The sequence below is a fragment of the Leptodactylus fuscus genome, chromosome 2 (assembly GCF_031893055.1).
Source record: "Leptodactylus fuscus isolate aLepFus1 chromosome 2, aLepFus1.hap2, whole genome shotgun sequence".
NCBI classification, from domain to species: Eukaryota; Metazoa; Chordata; class Amphibia; order Anura; family Leptodactylidae; genus Leptodactylus; species Leptodactylus fuscus.
Genome location: NC_134266.1, coordinates 69622143 through 69641998, shown reverse-complemented (window position 1 = coordinate 69641998; position 19856 = coordinate 69622143). Strand labels below are relative to the sequence as shown.

Below are 19856 nucleotides of genomic sequence, written 5' to 3'. Positions count from 1 at the left end.
TCTATCAGCTTGAACCAGTCTGGCCATTCTCCTCTGACCTCTGGCATCAACAACGCATTTCCGCCCACAGAACTGCCGCTCACTGGATGTTTTTTCTTTTTCGGACCATTCTCTGTAAACCCTAGAGATGGTTGTGCGTGAAAATCCCAGTAGATCAGCAGTTTCTGAAATACTCAGCCCAGCCCTTCTGGCACCAACAACCATGCCACGTTCAAAGGCACTCAAATCACCTTTCTTCCCCATACTGATGCTCGGTTTGAACTGCAGGAGATTGTCTTGACCATGTCTACATGCCTAAATGCACTGAGTTGCCGCCATGTGATTGGCTGATTAGAAATTAAGTGTTAACGAGCAGTTGGACAGGTGTACCTAATAAAGTGGCCGGTGAGTGTATTAAAGTTGTTCGATATAGTGGCTGATCTGCAATACCAAACACAGCACATTAATAGTGACTCAGTGGGGAATAAAGGACATTTTTATTTTTTCTTAATCTTGGACATCCCCTTATATATTCAAAGATCACTTAAAAAGAAGTCCAGTATCAGATAAATATGGAGATACAAATGTGTAATTAGTTACAATTTTCCAATATACTTTCTGTATCAATTCCTCTCAGTTTTCTAGATCTCTGCTTGCTGTCATTCATTCTGTTTATTTACAGTAGATGAAAACCAGTCCATAGTCATGTAATTTACAGTCCATGGTCATGCGATATACTGTCCATGGTCATGTGATATACAGTCCGTGGTCATGTGATTGATCTACAGTCCGTGGTCATGTGATATACACACAAGTGCACAGCTTGTTATCACAGCACAGTAATGAGATATCTGCCTGGTAACGAGCTGTGCACCTGTGTGCCATCACATGATCATGGACCGTAAATCACATGACCATGGACTTATTTTTATCCACTGGGAGGAGTCAGCAGAATGAATGACAGCAAGCAACAAGATTGTGCAACTTTTCATTATACAAACAATAACATTTGTCTCCAGTTGTCTGAATCTGGACAACCCCTTTAACCTACTGTATTTCCTGCATTATGAACACTTCAAGACAAGCAGGGTTGAAGTTCACTTATAAATGACCCTGTTTACACAAATTAAATATTACAGGTACGTGAACATTCCATCCCCTATTGTCATGTATGTGTGTTATACATATATATGTGCTTTATTACGCATTTACTATATAATAGTCTTCTTTTGAAGTGATAATGATGTTAGGCTATGGTGAAACACAAGTGTGCTTTTTTTCTTATCTTATCACAGTGTGCAAACTTTACTTGTGTTCTTGTGTGTATAGTTTTAGAAGCAAAGCTGTATGCATTGCCTATACTTATTCATGAAGTCTTTCACTAATACATTTTCTCCAGTGGGGTTTCTTCATTTAAAAGGGCTGTGCAGGATTAGGAAACATGACCTCACGTCCGTTGGGCACATGCAATGCTGTAGCTTGGTCCAATTCATTTCAATGGGACTGTGTGGTGTCATTGTCATGTGATCAATGGACATGAGGTCACTTCCTGAGAAGAAGAAAGCAGCTATGTTTTCTAATTTTGTGCAAGCACTTTGCCATGTCTTTTTTAATCCACTAATGGGCTGTGTTTTTAGTATCACATACATACATAATAATTATGGTCAGTGCAGCAGGAATTGTACTGTTAGGACATGTTCACACAGGAGCAGGAGAAGTCCTGTATTGCAGTTTTGTGTTCAATTTGATCTTTATTTTTTCATTTCATTTGCAGTTTTGTGTTCAATTTGATCTTTATTTTTTCATTTCATTTCAATTAACTTTTTGGTTGTATTTAATAACTGAGTGCCTTATGTTCATTATTTTATTTGCTTTTATTTTATAAAATTACATAAATATAATATTTTTTGCTTTTGTTGCATTTTTTTTACTATTCGTTATTTGTACTGCTGCGTTCTTTTGTTTTTCTCTTATTAATTTGACCAGACCTAATATATAAGAGAGAGCGAGAGAGCTGGGTAATCTGCAGGTTGTAGTTGAAATCTACAAATTTGACGATAATAATTCCATCAAATAGAAACCTGCTTGTGAAGAGGTCACTGCTGACGATGACGACTGTGATTTGGTACCATGGTCCCCTAGCACAAATGAGGGGGGTGGATCACTGGTGAAGTCAGCCCAGGGATTCGTTTACAGACAAATGAAGCTGCGAATGCTGGAAACAGAGGACTTGAGGAGAGGCGAGTACTGGCTTCTTATGTTTATGGACCCATTTGCAGCAGTATTAAATAATAAAAAAATTAAACAATTGGGCCAGTTGGAGTGGTGTATTTGATGATCATAGGATCCTTTTGGTTTCTGAAGTAGATTACATATGGATATCAAACCTACACCGAGACAAAAACATAGTTATACACAAGTTACATATATATATATATATAATATACCGTATATATATATATATATATATATATATATATATATATATATATATATATATATATATATATATATATATATATATATATACACACATAAAGATACACACGTTTAAATAACAGGTATGTACTTCCACATCAGTCACACTTCCAAACACAGGTCCATCAAACGTACATATAAACTCCCTGTGAAATCAGAAGAGACCTCTGAGGACATCATACAGTGAGCAGTATGGATCTTCCATTGCTTATTTTCACTGTAGTCATAATAATGATATTATTCTAACTCTCCATTCCAGTGTACCGGATTTCTTTTTCTAGCCCCACCTTCACAGCAGCTTCTTCTTATATCAAGGGAGATAGGGTTTAGCTCAGTTCTCTCTGAGAAATCAGCCCTCTTGCCCCCCCGACCAGTGTTTCCCAGAAACAGGTGCCAGTATTGGAAGTACAGAATTGGCCATCAGCAATGCCCTCGGGCTGATGTGGGTATGTAGGAATCTCCACATTGCTGGTACTTGTATATGGGGTACATATGCCAGGTGCTTGTGTGACTTTGTACATGCAACAGACTGGTAATATCTCATATCTGCCCTATCCCACAACCCCAAACAGCTATTCATTACTTTCAACTCTCTCCTGTGCCCCCTCCGACATCACTTATCTCAGCTGACAACTTTGTCTCTTATTTTAAAAGTAAAATTGACACCATCAGAGACAGTCTCACCCTACACCCCCGGCAACCCCTCTACCCAACTGCTTGGTGCTCTTCATCCTTAACCGGTTTCTCCACTGTCACTGTAGAAAGGCTCTCCACCCTAATCTCCCACCTCACCTCCTGCACACTTGACCCGATCCAGTCACATCTCATCCCCAAACTCACTGGAGTCATTACTCCGGCCATAACTAATGGATCTTCCCCTCCAACTTCAAACATGCCACTCCTATACTTAAGAAACCGTCCCTCAACCCGTCCATTCCAGGCAACTATTACCCCTTCTCACTGCTCCTGTACACCTCAAAACTACTACTAAAGAACATCCATCACATCCGCTCCTTCCTTACCCCCAGAAACCACAAAGATGCTCGTCCATGCCCTCATAATCTCTCACTTAGACTACTGTAACGCCCTTCTCAATGGCCTCCCTGCAAATACTCTGGCCCCTCTTCAATCGACCTTAAACTGCGCTGCTTGCTTAATACACCTCTCCTCCCGTTCTTCATCGATCGCTCCCCTCTGCCAATCCTTTCACCGGTTACCCGTTGCCCACCGAATAGAGTTCAAAATACTAATGCTGACATACAAAGCCATCCACAACCTGTCTCCTCCATATATCTCAGAACTAATCTCCCGCTACCTGCGACATGTAACCTCAGATCCTCCAAAGACCTCCTACTCCTCTCTGCTCTTATCTAGTCCTCACACAACCATCTTGTTGTGTGAGGACTAGATAAGTCTAGTCTTCAACAAGACTTCTCCCGTGTATCCCCCCATACTCTGGAACTCCTTACCAAGACACATAAGACTGAGCCCCACAATCACAGGCTTCAAGAAGACCCTGAAGACTCACCTATTCAGGAAGGCCTACAACCTCCAATAACACTATTGTCACCACACCACCATCTGAACAGTCTCCCCCTCTCCTTCTGTCTCTATCCTTCTTCCCTCATAGACTGCAAGCCCTTGCGGGGAGGGCCCTCTACCCCACTGTGCCAGTCGGTCAGTGTTAGTATTATAGCTGTTTGTATATTTTGTGTACTGTATGTAACCCTCAAATGTAAAGCACCATGGAATTATTGGTGCTATATAAACAATAATAATATAAATATGAAGCAAAATCATTGTTGCCAATAGCCCTGAATATGCCTTTCCGATTCTGAAAAAGGGGTCACCCAATGGATGGGTTTTTGTTTATTCTTTTATTCAATTAGAATTTGGTAAGCACGGCTTATAAATCAGGAGTTACTAACATTACATACAGGAGACGTTGGTGAAAAGCAAGGTGTAGTTAAAGGGGTTTTCTAGCCCCAAATGAAGTTTTCATACTAATGACCTATCCACAGTATACGCCATTAGTATCCAACACCCAAACCCCACACAGATACTATTGTGACAGCCTCTAGGCACCACAACAAACTCTTCCAGGTAAGATGTACCTGGGACACAAAGCGCCGCATGCACAGAACATACTTATAAACGCCTTTGGAAATTTGAAAGTCGACATTTGCTATGACATTACAATGATATGGGGCCTGTTTATGGGATCAAGCTTATGTGGCTTAGAAACAGTGAAACCACATTGGAGAGGGGGTGATTTTTTTTATTTCTAAGTAAAATGTCAAGAGCAAAAAAACGCTGGATATTTCATCTCAACACCATCATCCCAGTGAGAATAAGTTACTGTATTTGCAATTTTAAACATGTTTCTGCAAAACTACAGACCCCAGCAGTGGATCCAAGAGAGAAGAGCAAGGACAATGGCTGAAACTATTTATGAAATAGAAAGGATGGAAGATTCTAGTCCATCTTATCAATGTAGAAGGATGACTCCTTGAAAACACCTTAGATATTTTTTGTGCATACCATATAGATGAACAAGGTGGTGACGTCGCTCACTGCCTGCAGGTCTCTGCTTTTACTTTTGGCTTAGAACAAACTTCCAGCCATGGCTGCTCCTTGCTTAGTGGGGGAGGTGCATGGTATGTATCTATTCCACATGGAATCAGAAATACAGAGTCGATACATCCGAATACAGGAGATGTAATAGTGGCAATAAAATTTCTAGATCATCTCATTTGCTCCTGACGCGAACACTTAGCCTGTCTTCATCTATTGATGGGCGATATTCAGATCCAGATGTGCCACTAAGATCAGAGAATTCTTTCAGATACTCAATTATTTCAGCAGCATCACGTGCACGATTGCAAAACGCCATGTTGGTCTCTTCAACAGAATCCTTCCACCAAAGCGGATGTCTGAATCTGTGCATGCCCACGCCAATTCAGACAGCCGCTTTATTGGTGGAAGGAGATGGAACCTTTTTTCTCTGAACGGATAAGAAATTTGGAGATGGAACCATTTTGCATTCATGTTTTCTCAGTGAATATCACAGATTATACCACTCAAACAGCATGTAGATTGATGTACAAAGAACCACATGCTACTATTACCTAATTTTTGACAAAAAGTGAAGATAGAACCTTCTTGATCTAACGTGGCAATTTGGGAGCTCTTATTAACCCACTAATAACACTAACAGACCTTTTTTTTTTTTTGCCCAGAAAACCCCTTTAAGGGTGCATTCACACTACGTTTCCTGAAGCTTATTCTGAACGTAAAACACGTTCAGAATAAGCGGCGTATAAAGCAGCTCCATTCATTTCTATGGGAGCCGGCATACGAGCGCTCCCCATAGAAATGAATGGGCTGCTTCTTTCACTGCGAGCAGTCCCATTGAAGTGAATGGGGAGTGCCCGCGTGTACGGCTCGGCTTGAGCAGAGCTTGCCGTATACGCCGGCACTTCCCATTCACTTCAATGGGAGTGCTCGCAGTGAAAGAAGCAGCCCATTCATTTCTATGGGGAGCGCTCGTATGCCGGCTCCCATAGAAATGAATGGAGCTGCTTTATACGCCGCTTATTCTGAACGTGTTTTACGTTCAGAATAAGCTTCAGGAAACGTAGTGTGAATGCACCCTAATGCTTCTTGTATATTCACTTGGATTTATACGCGTAAGGCTCTGCACTAAGGAGTGCCCTGTTTCATTTTTTTCTTATAGCCTCCACATTTACAGGTAGGACATATAGTTCAGTTCTCCTAGCAGTTACATAAGCTTTAGTGCTTATTCTTATATAGATGTTGCATTGCTGTAGTCTGGACCTTTTACGGTTTGGGTTCATCAATTGCCATATACTGCAATTTTTAGGACTACAATGGGTCTATATTTGCACTTATTTCTATTTAACCTGTATGTTTTTGAAGTATAGGAAGAAACCAATACAAATACACATACAAAAGCACATTAACTATACCAATGACCCCCGTGCTAACCAACATACAGCCCATAACTCTAACTGTAAGTCAGTATTACAGTACAATGAAACGGAGAGGATTCACGGACATCACTCTCCCTACTTGTTGCTCCGACTATTCATTGGGTATTCACTGGCAAGCATGGCACTGAAGTCCCATTTTAGGTTCACTGTACATTGAAATGTAGATTGTGAGCCCCAATGGGGAAAGGCCCCAATATAAGTAATGATTTTTTTTTTTAAATGTAGATTGCAGATGTTGTTCCTGGAGGGGCTCGAACTCAGGACTCCAGTGCTGCAGTGCTACCCACTCAGCCACCGTGTTGCCCCCAGTAATGAAAATCTTTGTACAGCATTGCAAAATATGCATAAATGAAATGGATTATGAAATGACAGAACATATGTGAATCTTTGATGGTTGAATCTCAATTGTGACTAGCTTGCAATGTAATGTAATGTAATTGTAATTTCATTCCACATTAGGATTTGTGCCACAAATAAAGCTCATTTACCGCTCGTTCACATCTACGTTGGTATTTCGTCTGGGGTAAGTCCGCATGGGGACCCCCCCCAAACCGAATACCAAACACACTGGCAAGCGGTGTACCAGGGAAAACACACGGACCCTATAGATTATAATGGGGTCCGTGTGTTTACTATGAGATCTCCGCAGGGAACATGCGGAGAAGAAAGTAATTCACAATCTACTTTCCTGTCCGTATGCAATTGCGAATGGTAGTGCGTTCGGGGGGGGTCTCCATGCAGACTCAGTGAATGGATTACCAAATGCAGATGTGAACGAGGGGTAAGGGCATTTCCTGTGCGTCTAAATAGAGGCAGGAAGTAGTAACCATCAGGGAATTGGATGACGGCGGAATTGGTGAAGCAACTATAAGTTTTTGTTAACATCGATTTACTCCAGAAAAATGGGCAAATTCAATTTCTCTAGCATTATCCCTGCCATCTCTTCCTGTTTTTGACCCACATTAGCGCAGTGATTAGAGATGAGAATATCTGATTGTGACTGAACTATCATACTTGTTATCAGAGATGACTGTAACTTATCTTTATCCTTCACTTGCTATCCTACTGAAAGAAGACTTTGGCACAGGCAGAAAATTCTCGACAAGTGAAACAGAATCCATTATTCCCTTTATATACATTGTCTTAGTAAACAACAAGAGCAAAAGTTGGTCCTAGAATTAAAAAAAAATGAAAAAAAACCCAAAATATGAAAAATAAAAAAATGAAATCAGTCACAGATTTATTTTTAGATTACTGTCCATGATTCTCTGAAATTAGGTTGTATTAAGAGGTCATATTTTCTATAATCTTGTGGTTTTCCTTGGGTTTACTTTCTCTTCCGTTTTTCTTCTTTAGTGTATTGAGGACTAAACAACATGGTGAGCAGGATCAGTACAGGAATCACCAGGTATGGGGCGTATACTGATACTAGAGTTAGACGCTCCTGCTGGTTTGGAGAATCCACTTGGCTTGTTTTTGGGAAGTCTCCAAAGAGAAGCTGGGCAAGGATGGGCAACACAGTAGTGGCTACATGAGATGAATAAACAATGGCAGGGATTCTGATCCAGCGACGTCCTCCTAAATATGGAAGGGACAGAAATAGACACTTAGTCCTAACTCAGAATGAAGAAAATCGGCAGAACAGCTTTGGATTCTGTGCGGATTAGTGTGGACTCCTCCAAACAAAATCCATAATGTGTGAACATTGCCTAATGATAACATCTGGTTGAATATCAGTGAATGAACTATACCCACCTTTAAAGAAGGCATATGCAGCAATGGGGAAGAACGGCAGCTGCACAATGGCTTCACAATACACAAAGCTCTTAAACCAGGGTGGGGGGTTCAGCATCAGATGGTCCTTAAAGGTGACACAGTACCATTGCAGTAAATCAAGCAGCTGTAGAACAGAAAAAAGGAACAAGTGTTAAAGGGGTTATGTAGGAGGAAATACAGCCTGTCAGTGCATTCCCTGCACTGCATAACCTTATGTACTAATATATATATATATATATATACACACACACACACAATCTCTGCCTTACCATCTGGGAACAATGTACTAACACTAAGGAACTGTTCACATTAACATGGATTTATAAAGTGGTTTTTTGCATATTTGCCTGCAGTAGTGGATTTGCACTGGGGTGTGTCTGCCCTGATCTTATAAGAGGCAAGTCTGCAGCAACTCCAGGGTTTTATAGGGAAAACTGCAGAGGATTATGGGAAATGTCTCAGGTATAAAATGATTCATATTCCCAGAACGCTGGGTGTGTGTTGGTGAGGTTCACATGATGAATAGTTTGTGAGACTACAGCAGCCTGAGGTACAAGGTGTTTGTTGTATACATTATGGAGATTTTCTGAAGAATTATTTTTTTTGTTACAACTGGACTTCCTGAAATATATTCCTTTTGGATTCTTTTCATCAATCAAGGTCTGATTGTTTTTTGAAAAATCCAATGCTTCACGATACATATTTATTATATATACACGCAGGTCCTCCGGAGCTCCAACAGTTGTATCTACAGCACAGAGTGGGTGCTTGAAGTCTCTGTGCGCTGCCGGCCCTGCTGCCAATATGGCTCTCTGTAACCTCACCAACTCCACTCTACTCCTGCTGCCTATCCATACAGTAGAGATGGTCATGTGATTGAGAAGCAAAGCATCAGCAGGCAGAGACTTCCGACACCCTGTTGTACTCTGCAAATCTAATCAACGAGACTCCAGGAGACCTGGATATATATTAGTAAGAAAGTTTTTACTATATTATTTCTTCATAATACAGACGTAGCCAAAAAAGGAGCATAGTTATTGTGTATTAAAGAGGTTGTTCAACATCTGACATAGATTAGCCCTTCAACATTCACCACACCCACCGATCAGCTGTGTATGAAGTGCAGCCGCCATGAGCATTCATGTGCATAAGCTCGAAGTGCACGGTGTACCCAATATATGGAGCTGTCAATGTATGGAGCGGTCTGTTTACAGTTGCATACACCATGCAGATCTGGCATAGACAGCGGATGATTGGTGGGGATGTCAGGAGTTGGTCACTCATCCTAACAATAGGCCATCAATAGCAACACTTGGACAGGACCTTTAACCTACCAACAGATTAGATAATGAGCATCTCCCAGCCAATGGGAGCCAGATATATTGAGATAGTGTTGAATCCTCAGCCATTCATACCAGGTGGGGATCTATACAATACAACCATGAGGTCTGTGCTCTACAGTAGCAGAAAAGTGGTCTAAAAATACAGCCGAGAGCAGGGATTGGCTGTGGTGGTCCCGCTGATGTGATGTCACCGCTGCCACCACTCTGCGTACAGACAGACAGCTCAGCATGGAAACAGAAGGAAGCGATGCAGGGAAGTAGGGATGCATTTTTATTTCCTAGCCCTCCATTGCTGCCTGCATTCAGTTCTAGGATCCCGCACAACCCTCGTAGCTGCCCGCAGTACCGCAGAAGAGAGTGGGGTAGCAGCAGCAATGGATACACACCATTGTTCCATGGACATGGTGCCATCTGAGAAACGTGTGGACCCCGTTCATGTGATCACTAGGGGTCGTGCCCCCGGTGATCACTTATTCCCTATCCGGTCTATAATAGAACAATGCCTTTAAACAAATTTCATGCAAAAGCCGCAATGAAAAATCACAGTGCTAAGTACATTGTAGATTACAGACCAGCCGCGTGACAACGACTGCTGCAGATTCACCTGCAAATTTCTAATTTTGAAATAATAAGATTCAATTTCAAGGTTTTTTCTTCCCTTTCATGAGCATTCAGGGGAACACACTGCTTAGCTTCCCTGCTACCTGGCCCCATATAATGTAGTTGTGCTGGTTACTACCATGGATTGGAGTCATCTCTGCCCCAAAACCGCACATGTTCTTTCTGCAGTGTGTGAAGGGGGCCCTTCCATTCACTTCAATTGTAGGTGCGTTTTCTTTCACTATGATCATTGCCATAACACCCGATTATTAGCAGTTATTGGAGGAGATCACCGTGTACAGAGGTAACCCCCCCCCCCCGTATATAGCCAGACCCCTCCCCGTTTACTGACCTGCTCCGGGTACCAGCTGGCGGGCAGCACGGCCTGCAGGTCCACTAGTAAGGTGATAGGAATGTGAGAGAAGAAATAGAAGAAGAACAACCACTCCAGCAGACGGGTGACAGAGGCCATTGTGCCCGGAGAGCAGCGCAGGGAAGACTCGCGAGCAGCCCAGTCACTGCTCACACCAGACAGCTGGCACCGCCCTCTTCTTCCAGCCGACCAATCACTGAGCAGTTTTTCACAACTGGAGGAATAAACGAGCGTACATATTTCTTGAGGGCAGACTAGAAGCGCGAGCGCATTGAGTAGCCGGGGGCGGGAGTCTGAGTAACCATGGATACAGACAGCCGCCATAACGGAGACTGGACGTGGGATAGTTCTATTGGACAGAAGGCGGGCTCCCATATACACAATACACCGCAGTGACCCCACCAGTATGCCCACCATACCGGTACCACATAGTCCTGACTAGTCAGCGTATAAAGCGCTCCATGTTTTATACAGCAGTTTTCCAGACAGCATAATATCTAGTATAATACAGTAGAATATCCCTCAGAGTTCAATATACCCATAGGGCCGCGACAACGGTATAGTGCCCCATATTGCCCCCCCATAGTATGTCACCATAGTATGTCACCATAGTGCCACCCACACGGTATAATGTCCCTATAGTGCCAACCACACGGTATAATGTCCCCCATAGTGCCAACCACACAGTATAATCTCCCCCATAGTGCCACCCACACGGTATAATGTCCCCATAGTGCCACCCACACGGTATAATGTCCCCCATAGCGACACCCACACAGTAAAATGTCCCCATAGCGCCACCCTCACAGTATAATGTCCCCCATAGCGACACCCACACAGTATACTGTCCCCATAGTGCCACCCACACGGTACAATGTCCCTATAGTGCCACCCACACAGTATAATCTCCCCCATAGTGCCACCCACACAGTAAAATGTCCCCATAGTGCCACCCACACAGTATACTGTCCCCATAGTGCCACCCACACAGTATAATGTCCCCATAGTGCCACCCACACAGTATAATCTCCCCCATAGTTCCACCCACACGGTATAATGTCCCCCATAGTGCCACCCACACGGTATAATGTCCCTATAGTGCCACCCACACGGTATAATGTCCCCCATAGTGCCAACCACACGGTATAATCTCCCCCATAGTGCCACCCACACGGTATAATGTCCCCCATAGTGCCACCCACACCGTATAATGTCCCCATAGTGCCACCCACACGGTATAATGTCACCATAGTGCCAACCATACGGTATAATGTCCCCATAGTGCCACCCACACGGTATAATGTCCCCATAGTGCCACCCACACGGTATAATGTCACCATAGTGCCAACCACACGGTATAATGTCCCCATAGTGCCACCCACACGGTATGATGTCACCATAGTGCCAACCACACGGTATAATGTCCCCATAGTGCCACCCACACGGTATAATGTCCCCATAGTGCCACCCACACGGTATAATGTCCCCCATAGTGCCAACCACACGGTATAATCTCCCCCATAGTGCCACCCACACTGTATAATATCCCCCATAGTGCCACTCACACGGTATAATGTCCCCATAGTGCCACCCACACGGTATAATGTCCTCCATAGTGACACCCACACAGTATAATGTCCCCATAGTGCCACCCTCACAGTATAATGTCCCCCAGAGCGACACCCACACAGTATAATGTCCCCATAGTGCCACCCACACAGTATACTGTCCCCATAGTGCCACCCACACAGTATAATGTCCCCATAGTGCCACCCACACAGTATAATGTCCCCATAGTGCCACCCACACAGTATAATGTCCCCATAGTGCCACCCACACAGTATAATGTCCCCATAGTGCCACCCACACAGTATAATGTCCCCATAGTGCCACCCACACAGTATAATGTCCCCATAGTGCCACCCACACAGTATAATGTCCCCATAGTGACACTCACACAGTATAATCTCCCTTATAGTGCCACCCACACAGTATAATGTCCCCATAGTGACACTCACACAGTATAATATCCCCCATAGTGCCACCCACACAGTATAATGTCCCCCATAGTGCCACTCACACGGTATAATGTCCCCATAGTGACACTCACACGGTATAATATCCCCCATAGTGCCACTCACACAGTATAATGTCCCCATAGTGCCACCCACACGGTATAATGTCCTCCATAGTGACACCCACACGGTATAATGTCCCCCATAGTGCCACTCACACGGTATAATGTCCCCATAGTGACACTCACACGGTATAATATCCCCCATAGTGCCACCCACACAGTATAATGTCCCCCATAGTGCCACCCACACAGTATAATGTCACCATAGTGCCACCCACACAGTATAATCTCCCCCATAGTGCCACCCACACAGTATAATGTCACCATAGTGCCACCCACACAGTATAATGTCCCCCATAGTGCCAACCACAGTATAATCTCCCCCATAGTGCCAACCACACGGTATAATGTCCCCATAGTGCCACCCACACGGTATAATGTCCCCCATAGTGCCACCCACACGGTATAATGTCCCCATAGTGCCACCCACACGGTATAATGTCCCTATAGTGCCACCCACACAGTATAATGTCCCCCATAGAGGCACCAACACAGTATAATACTGTATGAGTGTGCCGGCTCACGTGCGCTACACATTGAAACCAAAGCCTCCCATTGATTTCAATTTGTAGCGCCCATAAGCCGGCACACATTGAAGTGAATGGGATCTGTTTTGAGTGCTCACACTCTGACACGTGTATACGTGTCTGAATGCGCGGCGCGTTACTCTGTGGGAACGGAGCCTTAGGCTGCATTCACACAGAGTTAATGTGGTGGAATTTGCATTCCGCGTTTTAACACTTCTGCACGGCTAGCCGCGACAGGATGCTGGTGCGGTGCAGTGCAGGATGCTGGTGGAGTGCAGTGCACCAGCATCCAGTTGCAGCGTTCCACTCCGGATTAGGCCTAATCAGGGGGAGCCCTGCGCCGCAGACGCTGAGTCATCCGCGGAATCTGTGGCAAGATAGGGTATGTTGCTTTTTTTTCCCACTACTAGCTAGCGGAAAAAAAAGAAGCAAGTGGCTCCCATTGAAGTCAAAATCTGCTCCAAAAACAACAGTGTGAACATACCCATATCTTGATCTGTGCTACAGTCATTGCTGTTCTCTCATTTTGGTCACTGTGTAAATTTTGTTTAACACCGTTCCAGCAGCATGCTACAGCCACAAATAAAATTCCCTTACCTGACAAGCAATGAAGAGGACATTACTGCTAAAAATCAATAATTCTACATTTCAATCTCCAGAGTATATTGACAAGGGATTATTACTTTTAAGTAACTGTGTATAAAAACATAGGCATGCTGAGGTCTATAGATTTCACAAACTCATAACAGCAATAATCATAAATTCCAGGTATAAAAGCTTCATTTTATGCGCAGTCACACCAGAGTCTCCCTGGTCTCTCTCGCAGCATGCAATGATTTCAAGGCCTGCCAGTTATCGATTTCACCAGCCCATGAGATAGCGTTGTCAAAATTCTGGCTAGAGTTCATGGCCAATGACTGGACTTTGGCTTTTGCACTTAATGTGTGGCTTTGCAGAGTATTCAAAGGAAGCTGAGAACTACATGAAAAATTCTGTCTGATCAAGTAAAAAGTAATATTTATTTGCTGTAATATCTGCATCAGTCACTTAAAGACTGACCATAATGGCAGAGGCACAGGGCCACTGTTCTTGTGATGGGGAAGAAGTTGTTGGGACCTCCAGCAGTCAGACAGTGACAGTGTTAGATCATTTGTTGCTATTGAATTGCTTTTCTGCTGTCAGGACAGACACTAAGCATTGGAATCTGTTCATGGCTTGATAAGTCGACCCTACCATGTGGCCAGCTATAAAGAGGTTGTCCAGTTATAGACCAATACTAAGAGACAAATGTTATTGTTTGCATAACGAAAAGTTCTTCAGTTTTCCATTATACTTTCTGTATCAATTTCTCATGGTTTTCTAGATCTCCAATTGCTGTCATTCATTCTGCTGACTCCCAGTGGGTAAAGATCAGTCCATGTCATGTGGTGAACACATACTGACACATCTCATTGTAGTCACATGACCACGGACTTATCTTTATCCACTGGGAGTAAGCAGAATAAATGACAGCAAACACATCTAGAAAACCGTAATGAATTGATACTGAAAGTATATTGGAAAATTGTAGCACTTTATGCAAACAATAACATTTGTCTATTAAAATTGTTCTGCAACCGCACGGCTCCTTTAACCCCTTCCCGATCTCTGCCGTAATAGTATGGCAGATGTTGGGTATCTAAATATGGTGGCCACTCAGGAGCTGTATTATACAGCAGAGACCAATGCACACGATTAGCACTGATCTTAGACATTAAAGGGGTTGTCCCATCACAAGGATCCTATCTATACTGCTTGTTAATGTGGATGTAAGACTTTTCCTAAATAAACTGCTTAGCAAAACTGCTTTGTTTGTCCACTATCTTACTTTATTCAATTCATTGTTGACACAGCCCTTGACTGATCTGCTCAAAAGTCAAGTGATGTATCTGCTGCTCTCAGGGGGGAGGGAGGAGGGGCAAAGTGCAGGGAGCCAGCCTGTGTTTCTAGCTATTCCTGTGTCTACACCACGTGACCTAGGTCCTGCACTCAGATAGGGGAGAGGAGCTGCTTTAATTTCTGAACGTCTTCTGTTCTCCCAGTTATCAGGCTAGCTAATTCAATTGTGTTCATTATGGCAAAGAGAGGCAGTCTCTGTATGTAACACAGAATGGAGTTGCTCCTGCCTGTACTTCATAGTCCAATATTGTGCATATAGTGTTGTTTGAGGACCTTTGATGACATCACAGGCCCTTCAGCCGCCCCATAGGATCATGCTATGCGGGGGCGGGGCTAAATGGCAGGTTGCATATGAAACCCCGCCCACCAAATGACACAAGAAACCAGGAAGAAAGAAGATTTTACAGCAGTGAAGACTGGTGAGTATGTGATGTGGGAATACCCCTTTAAGACCACTGGAGCCTCAATCAAAGCTGACCAAGGCACCATGTTGCCAAATGTGTGCAGGCACTGCCAAGTTGCTGGAGAGCTACGGGTCCAGCATCCCCCGTATCATGTCAGCCGGGAGACTTTTAGAGGCTCCCAGGCTTGTCTGGCATTACCTTCTATTCAGTGGTGTAACTAAGAATAGTGGAGCCCCAAGGCTCAGCATTTCGCTGAGATAACACGGCCGATGTGCGCAGGGCGCATGCGCATCGCCCTTAGAACAATTGGTGGGATATACACACAGTTGTTTCCATTCTGGTCTGCCCGGCAAGAAGGGGAGTTTAAGAAAAGGGAAATTATATGGCTAAGCTACTCCCATTGGCTGAAAGTTAAGCCACTTCAGCAGTTCCCTACGTGTTTAATTGTTCTTGAAGTATTTAAGCCTGCTTCTATGTTTGTTTGTGATTGAGGCTTGAAAAAGTGCAAGTAGAAGCGCGAAACGGCTGTTGCCTTTTCATGCCATTGATGCTGTACTTCCCTCCCTAAGAAGAACTCTGTTTTTAAAGATGTGATACCCTAATAAAGGAAGCTTTTTAAAGAAGATAAGCCTCTTTATGGGTGAGTGCCCTTCTTATTTTTCTTCTTGCCATTGTTAGTATTATATCTACCTGTATATTCTGTGTATTGTATGTAAACCACCATGGAATTAATGGTGCTATATAAATAAACAATAATAATAATTCACACTTTTGTCCATGCCCAACTAAGCATTCTGGGAAAACAATATGCAAATACATTGTTCTTCGTAGAAAAACTCTTCTTTCCACCAAGGAGGGCATTGTATGGAAGCAGTTTAATAATGGAAGGACCAAATTCTTTACTGCTTTCTTTAGTTATTAAAGAATTTGGTCCTTTCCTGTACTACAAAGAGAAACGGATTTACAATAAAGGACTATGCTGCTAAAAGCTTATTTGGAATGAATTATAAGCAGATGATCATTTATCCATCATAGGATGTTTTTGTTTTTTAAAGTAATTCAAAGCCGATTAATACCCTCCACGTCCTGTGTTCACTTCACAGCTACTAAGACACAATAAGCCTCTGGTAAGCGAGTAATATCTCTCCTAATACTAACAGGGGGCTCAGAGAGGAATGCTTACATTTTAAACAAGGTTTCCAAGTTTGGGAGATTTTCCATCTTGATGTATACAAATCTTCTGTTGCTTCTGAGCAGAGCCTCACTATTTACATGCAATGTGTTACTAAATGTGTATACTAAAACTCCTTTCCTAGCCTGCTTGCTTAAAACTGTATATCCTGGACAAACCCTTTAGCACAGCCTTGTTTAATCCAGAAGACTGGTCCAGATTTTGTGTGACTATGGCCTTCATCCAATCACCCACAGATGGCTGGAGTCATTCTCTTTCCTCATCTTCTTCTTATGGCTCATCTTTGTTGCACGACATCTTAAAGGGATCCTATCATTAAAACAAATTTTTTTCTGCCTAACACATAGGAATAGCCTTAAGAAAGGCTATTCTTCTCCTACCCTTAGATGTCTTCTCCGCGCCACCGTTCGGTATATAATCCAGTTTTCGTTGGTATGCAAATGAATTCTCTTGCAGCACTGGGGGCGGGCCCCAGCGCTCAAATAGCATTGTGGTCGTCCACGATACTGCGAGAGAACTATACAGTGTCGCCTCCATCTTCTTCAGGAACTGGCATCTACGTGTCGTCTTCCGGTGGAGGCTTCAAACTTCTAGGCCTCGGGCAAAGCCGTCTGCGCATGCCTGCCGGCCACAAGAAAATGGCCGCTTTCACAGTATTGAAGACCCATTCCTGAAGAAGATGGAGGCGGCGCTGGAGAGTTCTCTCGCAGCATTGGGGACGCCCCCAGTGCTCTTGCTTCTATATCCATCCCCACCCCTATAGCAATTCAAATTTATACCTGAGCCCGGACCAAACCTGTAAATGAATGCAGTGTGGATAAGACCAACTCAGATTGCTATACTTACCTGAATATAGTTATAAAGCGGTTTCACATGTTTTCTATATATATTTTCATACTTTTTTGTTCGGAATGCTTTATCACGTTTGCCTTGTCAGCAAATGTGGAATGAAGAATATTTATTGACTGAAAAAAAGGATTTTTTTTACATTTTTGTCAATTTTAATTCTAATTGATGTGTATCATGGTTTATCCACAGATATATATATATATATACACACACACACACACACACACACACACACACACATTTGTTCTTGTTTTAGAAATTTACACTTAAGAAAGGGTGGATAGGCGCCCGAAAAGCGTTGTGTGAGTGTTGTTGATAAAAGTTTCCATTCTCGACCTATTGTGGAAGCACGATTCTTAATTCCCTCATCTTTTATGTCAAGATTGGGATTGGTTTTATCCACACTATTTGGACACCTTGGTGTGTAAAACAATCAGCTGCATGCCACCCAGAGTAGAACCATCTGTTGAAATTTTTTTTTTAACGCCTACAAAGGGTTGTGGTATACCGCAACCTTACCAGGTGAGTCTTACAACACTCCTATTTCACTCCTATTGATAATACTATGGGGCGCTCGTTGTCCTTTTATTTGTGTAAATGAATGCACACCTCCAACCTGCCACACTCCCTATAATCAGACTGACCCTTCAACCCCACTCTTAAATATTATATTCATTACCCCAACACCCTCAGATAAATACAGATCCCTCATGAGACAGCAGACCCCTAAAGATATATATAACACACTTAGGCCCTGAGCAGAACCCAAACTGCCCACATTGTAATCTGCCATTGGTTCTGTACATTTAAATAGGGGTTGTGTTGCAGAGTTCATGCTGCAGAAACATCTCCACCACATATAGTGGTTCAGCACGAACGATCAGCCATCCATGTATCATAAAACGTAGCTTTTATTTTACATATAAAAAAACTTCATGTGCAGCAGTAGGGGTTACAAGAGCCTACATGTTTCGGGGTTGCCCCCTTACTCATGGCATATGGATACGAGTTGAGCTGCAGTCTTTTAAACAATAAAAAAAACACAAGTAAAAACAAAGCCTCTCCCGTCTGCACAGAAACAGAAACTGATTAATTAAGCATCAAGTGTGGTGCTGGAGAGACAGAGGAAAAAGAAGACATAATATGGAGTCATCATTTTAGAATGGTGCATTGAAGTGTAGCATATCAGAAAAAAAAAAAAAAAACCTTAAAAGTAAGTATGAATGAGTAAATGTGGGGGAATTGTTTATATGTCATGCATGGAAACAAACAAAAAAAAAAATGCATAAAAACAAACAAAAAAAAAAAAAAAATTTATAAAAAAAAAAATATATAAATAAAAAATAAAAAAAATAAATGAAAAAATAAATAATAATGATGATTGTGTGCATATGTATCTGCGCAGGGATCGTTTCAGTATATAAAAGCTATATCATTGCGAAAATTCATGCCGTATGGAAATCTGGTATTAAGCATAAAAATCCAATACGCTTCCCTGCGCAAAAGTTTCTTCTGCCAATTACCCCCCCCCCCCCCAATGGGTTTACTGACCCATTCAATGCCGTATGCTCTAAAATAAGTGGTATTCCCTCCATGTATTTCTCGAAAGTGTTTGGATGCTCCCGAGCAATGCAAGATGTCCAGATTGCTGCTATGATAAAGATGCTCGGATAAGCGTACTTTTAGTTTTCTGGTGGTACAGCCTACATAATAGATTTTACATGCCTCGCAAGAAATGATGTATACGATGTGGTCAGTATTGCAGTTAATGAAAGTTTTAATCTTGAAGATTTTATTGCCATCCGTATTAGTAAAATTCTTAGTTTTTTGAATGAATTTGCAGATATTACATCTGTTCTGTCCACAGCGATAACAACCTGTGGTATCAGAGTTTGTGAGGAAGGTGTTTACAGTTGGTGTTCTTTTTCTGAAATAACTGGGGGACACAAGATTGCCTAGGGACATATCCCTCCTGGCAATAAAATTGCATCCTCCACTTAGGATGTCCTCCAAGATATTGTCTTGATGTAAAATATGTAAGTTACTCTTTATGATGTTGACTATGTGTTTGTAATTGTCACTGTAATCAGTAGAAAAATACACTTCCTTTTGTTTATTGTCGTTCTTGGATGTTTTAGTGGACAATAGGTCTGATCGGTTCTTTTTGGCGACTATGTCTTTGGCTCTTTTTAAATTCCAAGTGGGATATCCCCTTTGCCTTAGTCTTTTTCATTAATTTGTTCCTGT

The 19856-nt window shown here is 42.6% G+C and overlaps 1 protein-coding gene across 1 annotated transcript; it reads right to left on the bottom strand.

Annotated features, from left to right (window-relative positions):
- Positions 1–7597: 7597 nt before the first annotated feature.
- TMEM97 (transmembrane protein 97) lies at positions 7598–10709 on the bottom strand. The gene is made up of 3 exons (XM_075262659.1): positions 10542–10709; positions 8226–8370; positions 7598–8048 (listed from the first exon to the last, which is right to left on the bottom strand). Exons 1-3 carry the CDS (start codon positions 10659–10661, stop codon positions 7798–7800), a joined length of 516 nt encoding a protein of 171 aa, XP_075118760.1. The 5' UTR covers positions 10662–10709; the 3' UTR covers positions 7598–7797.
- Positions 10710–19856: the final 9147 nt, after the last annotated feature.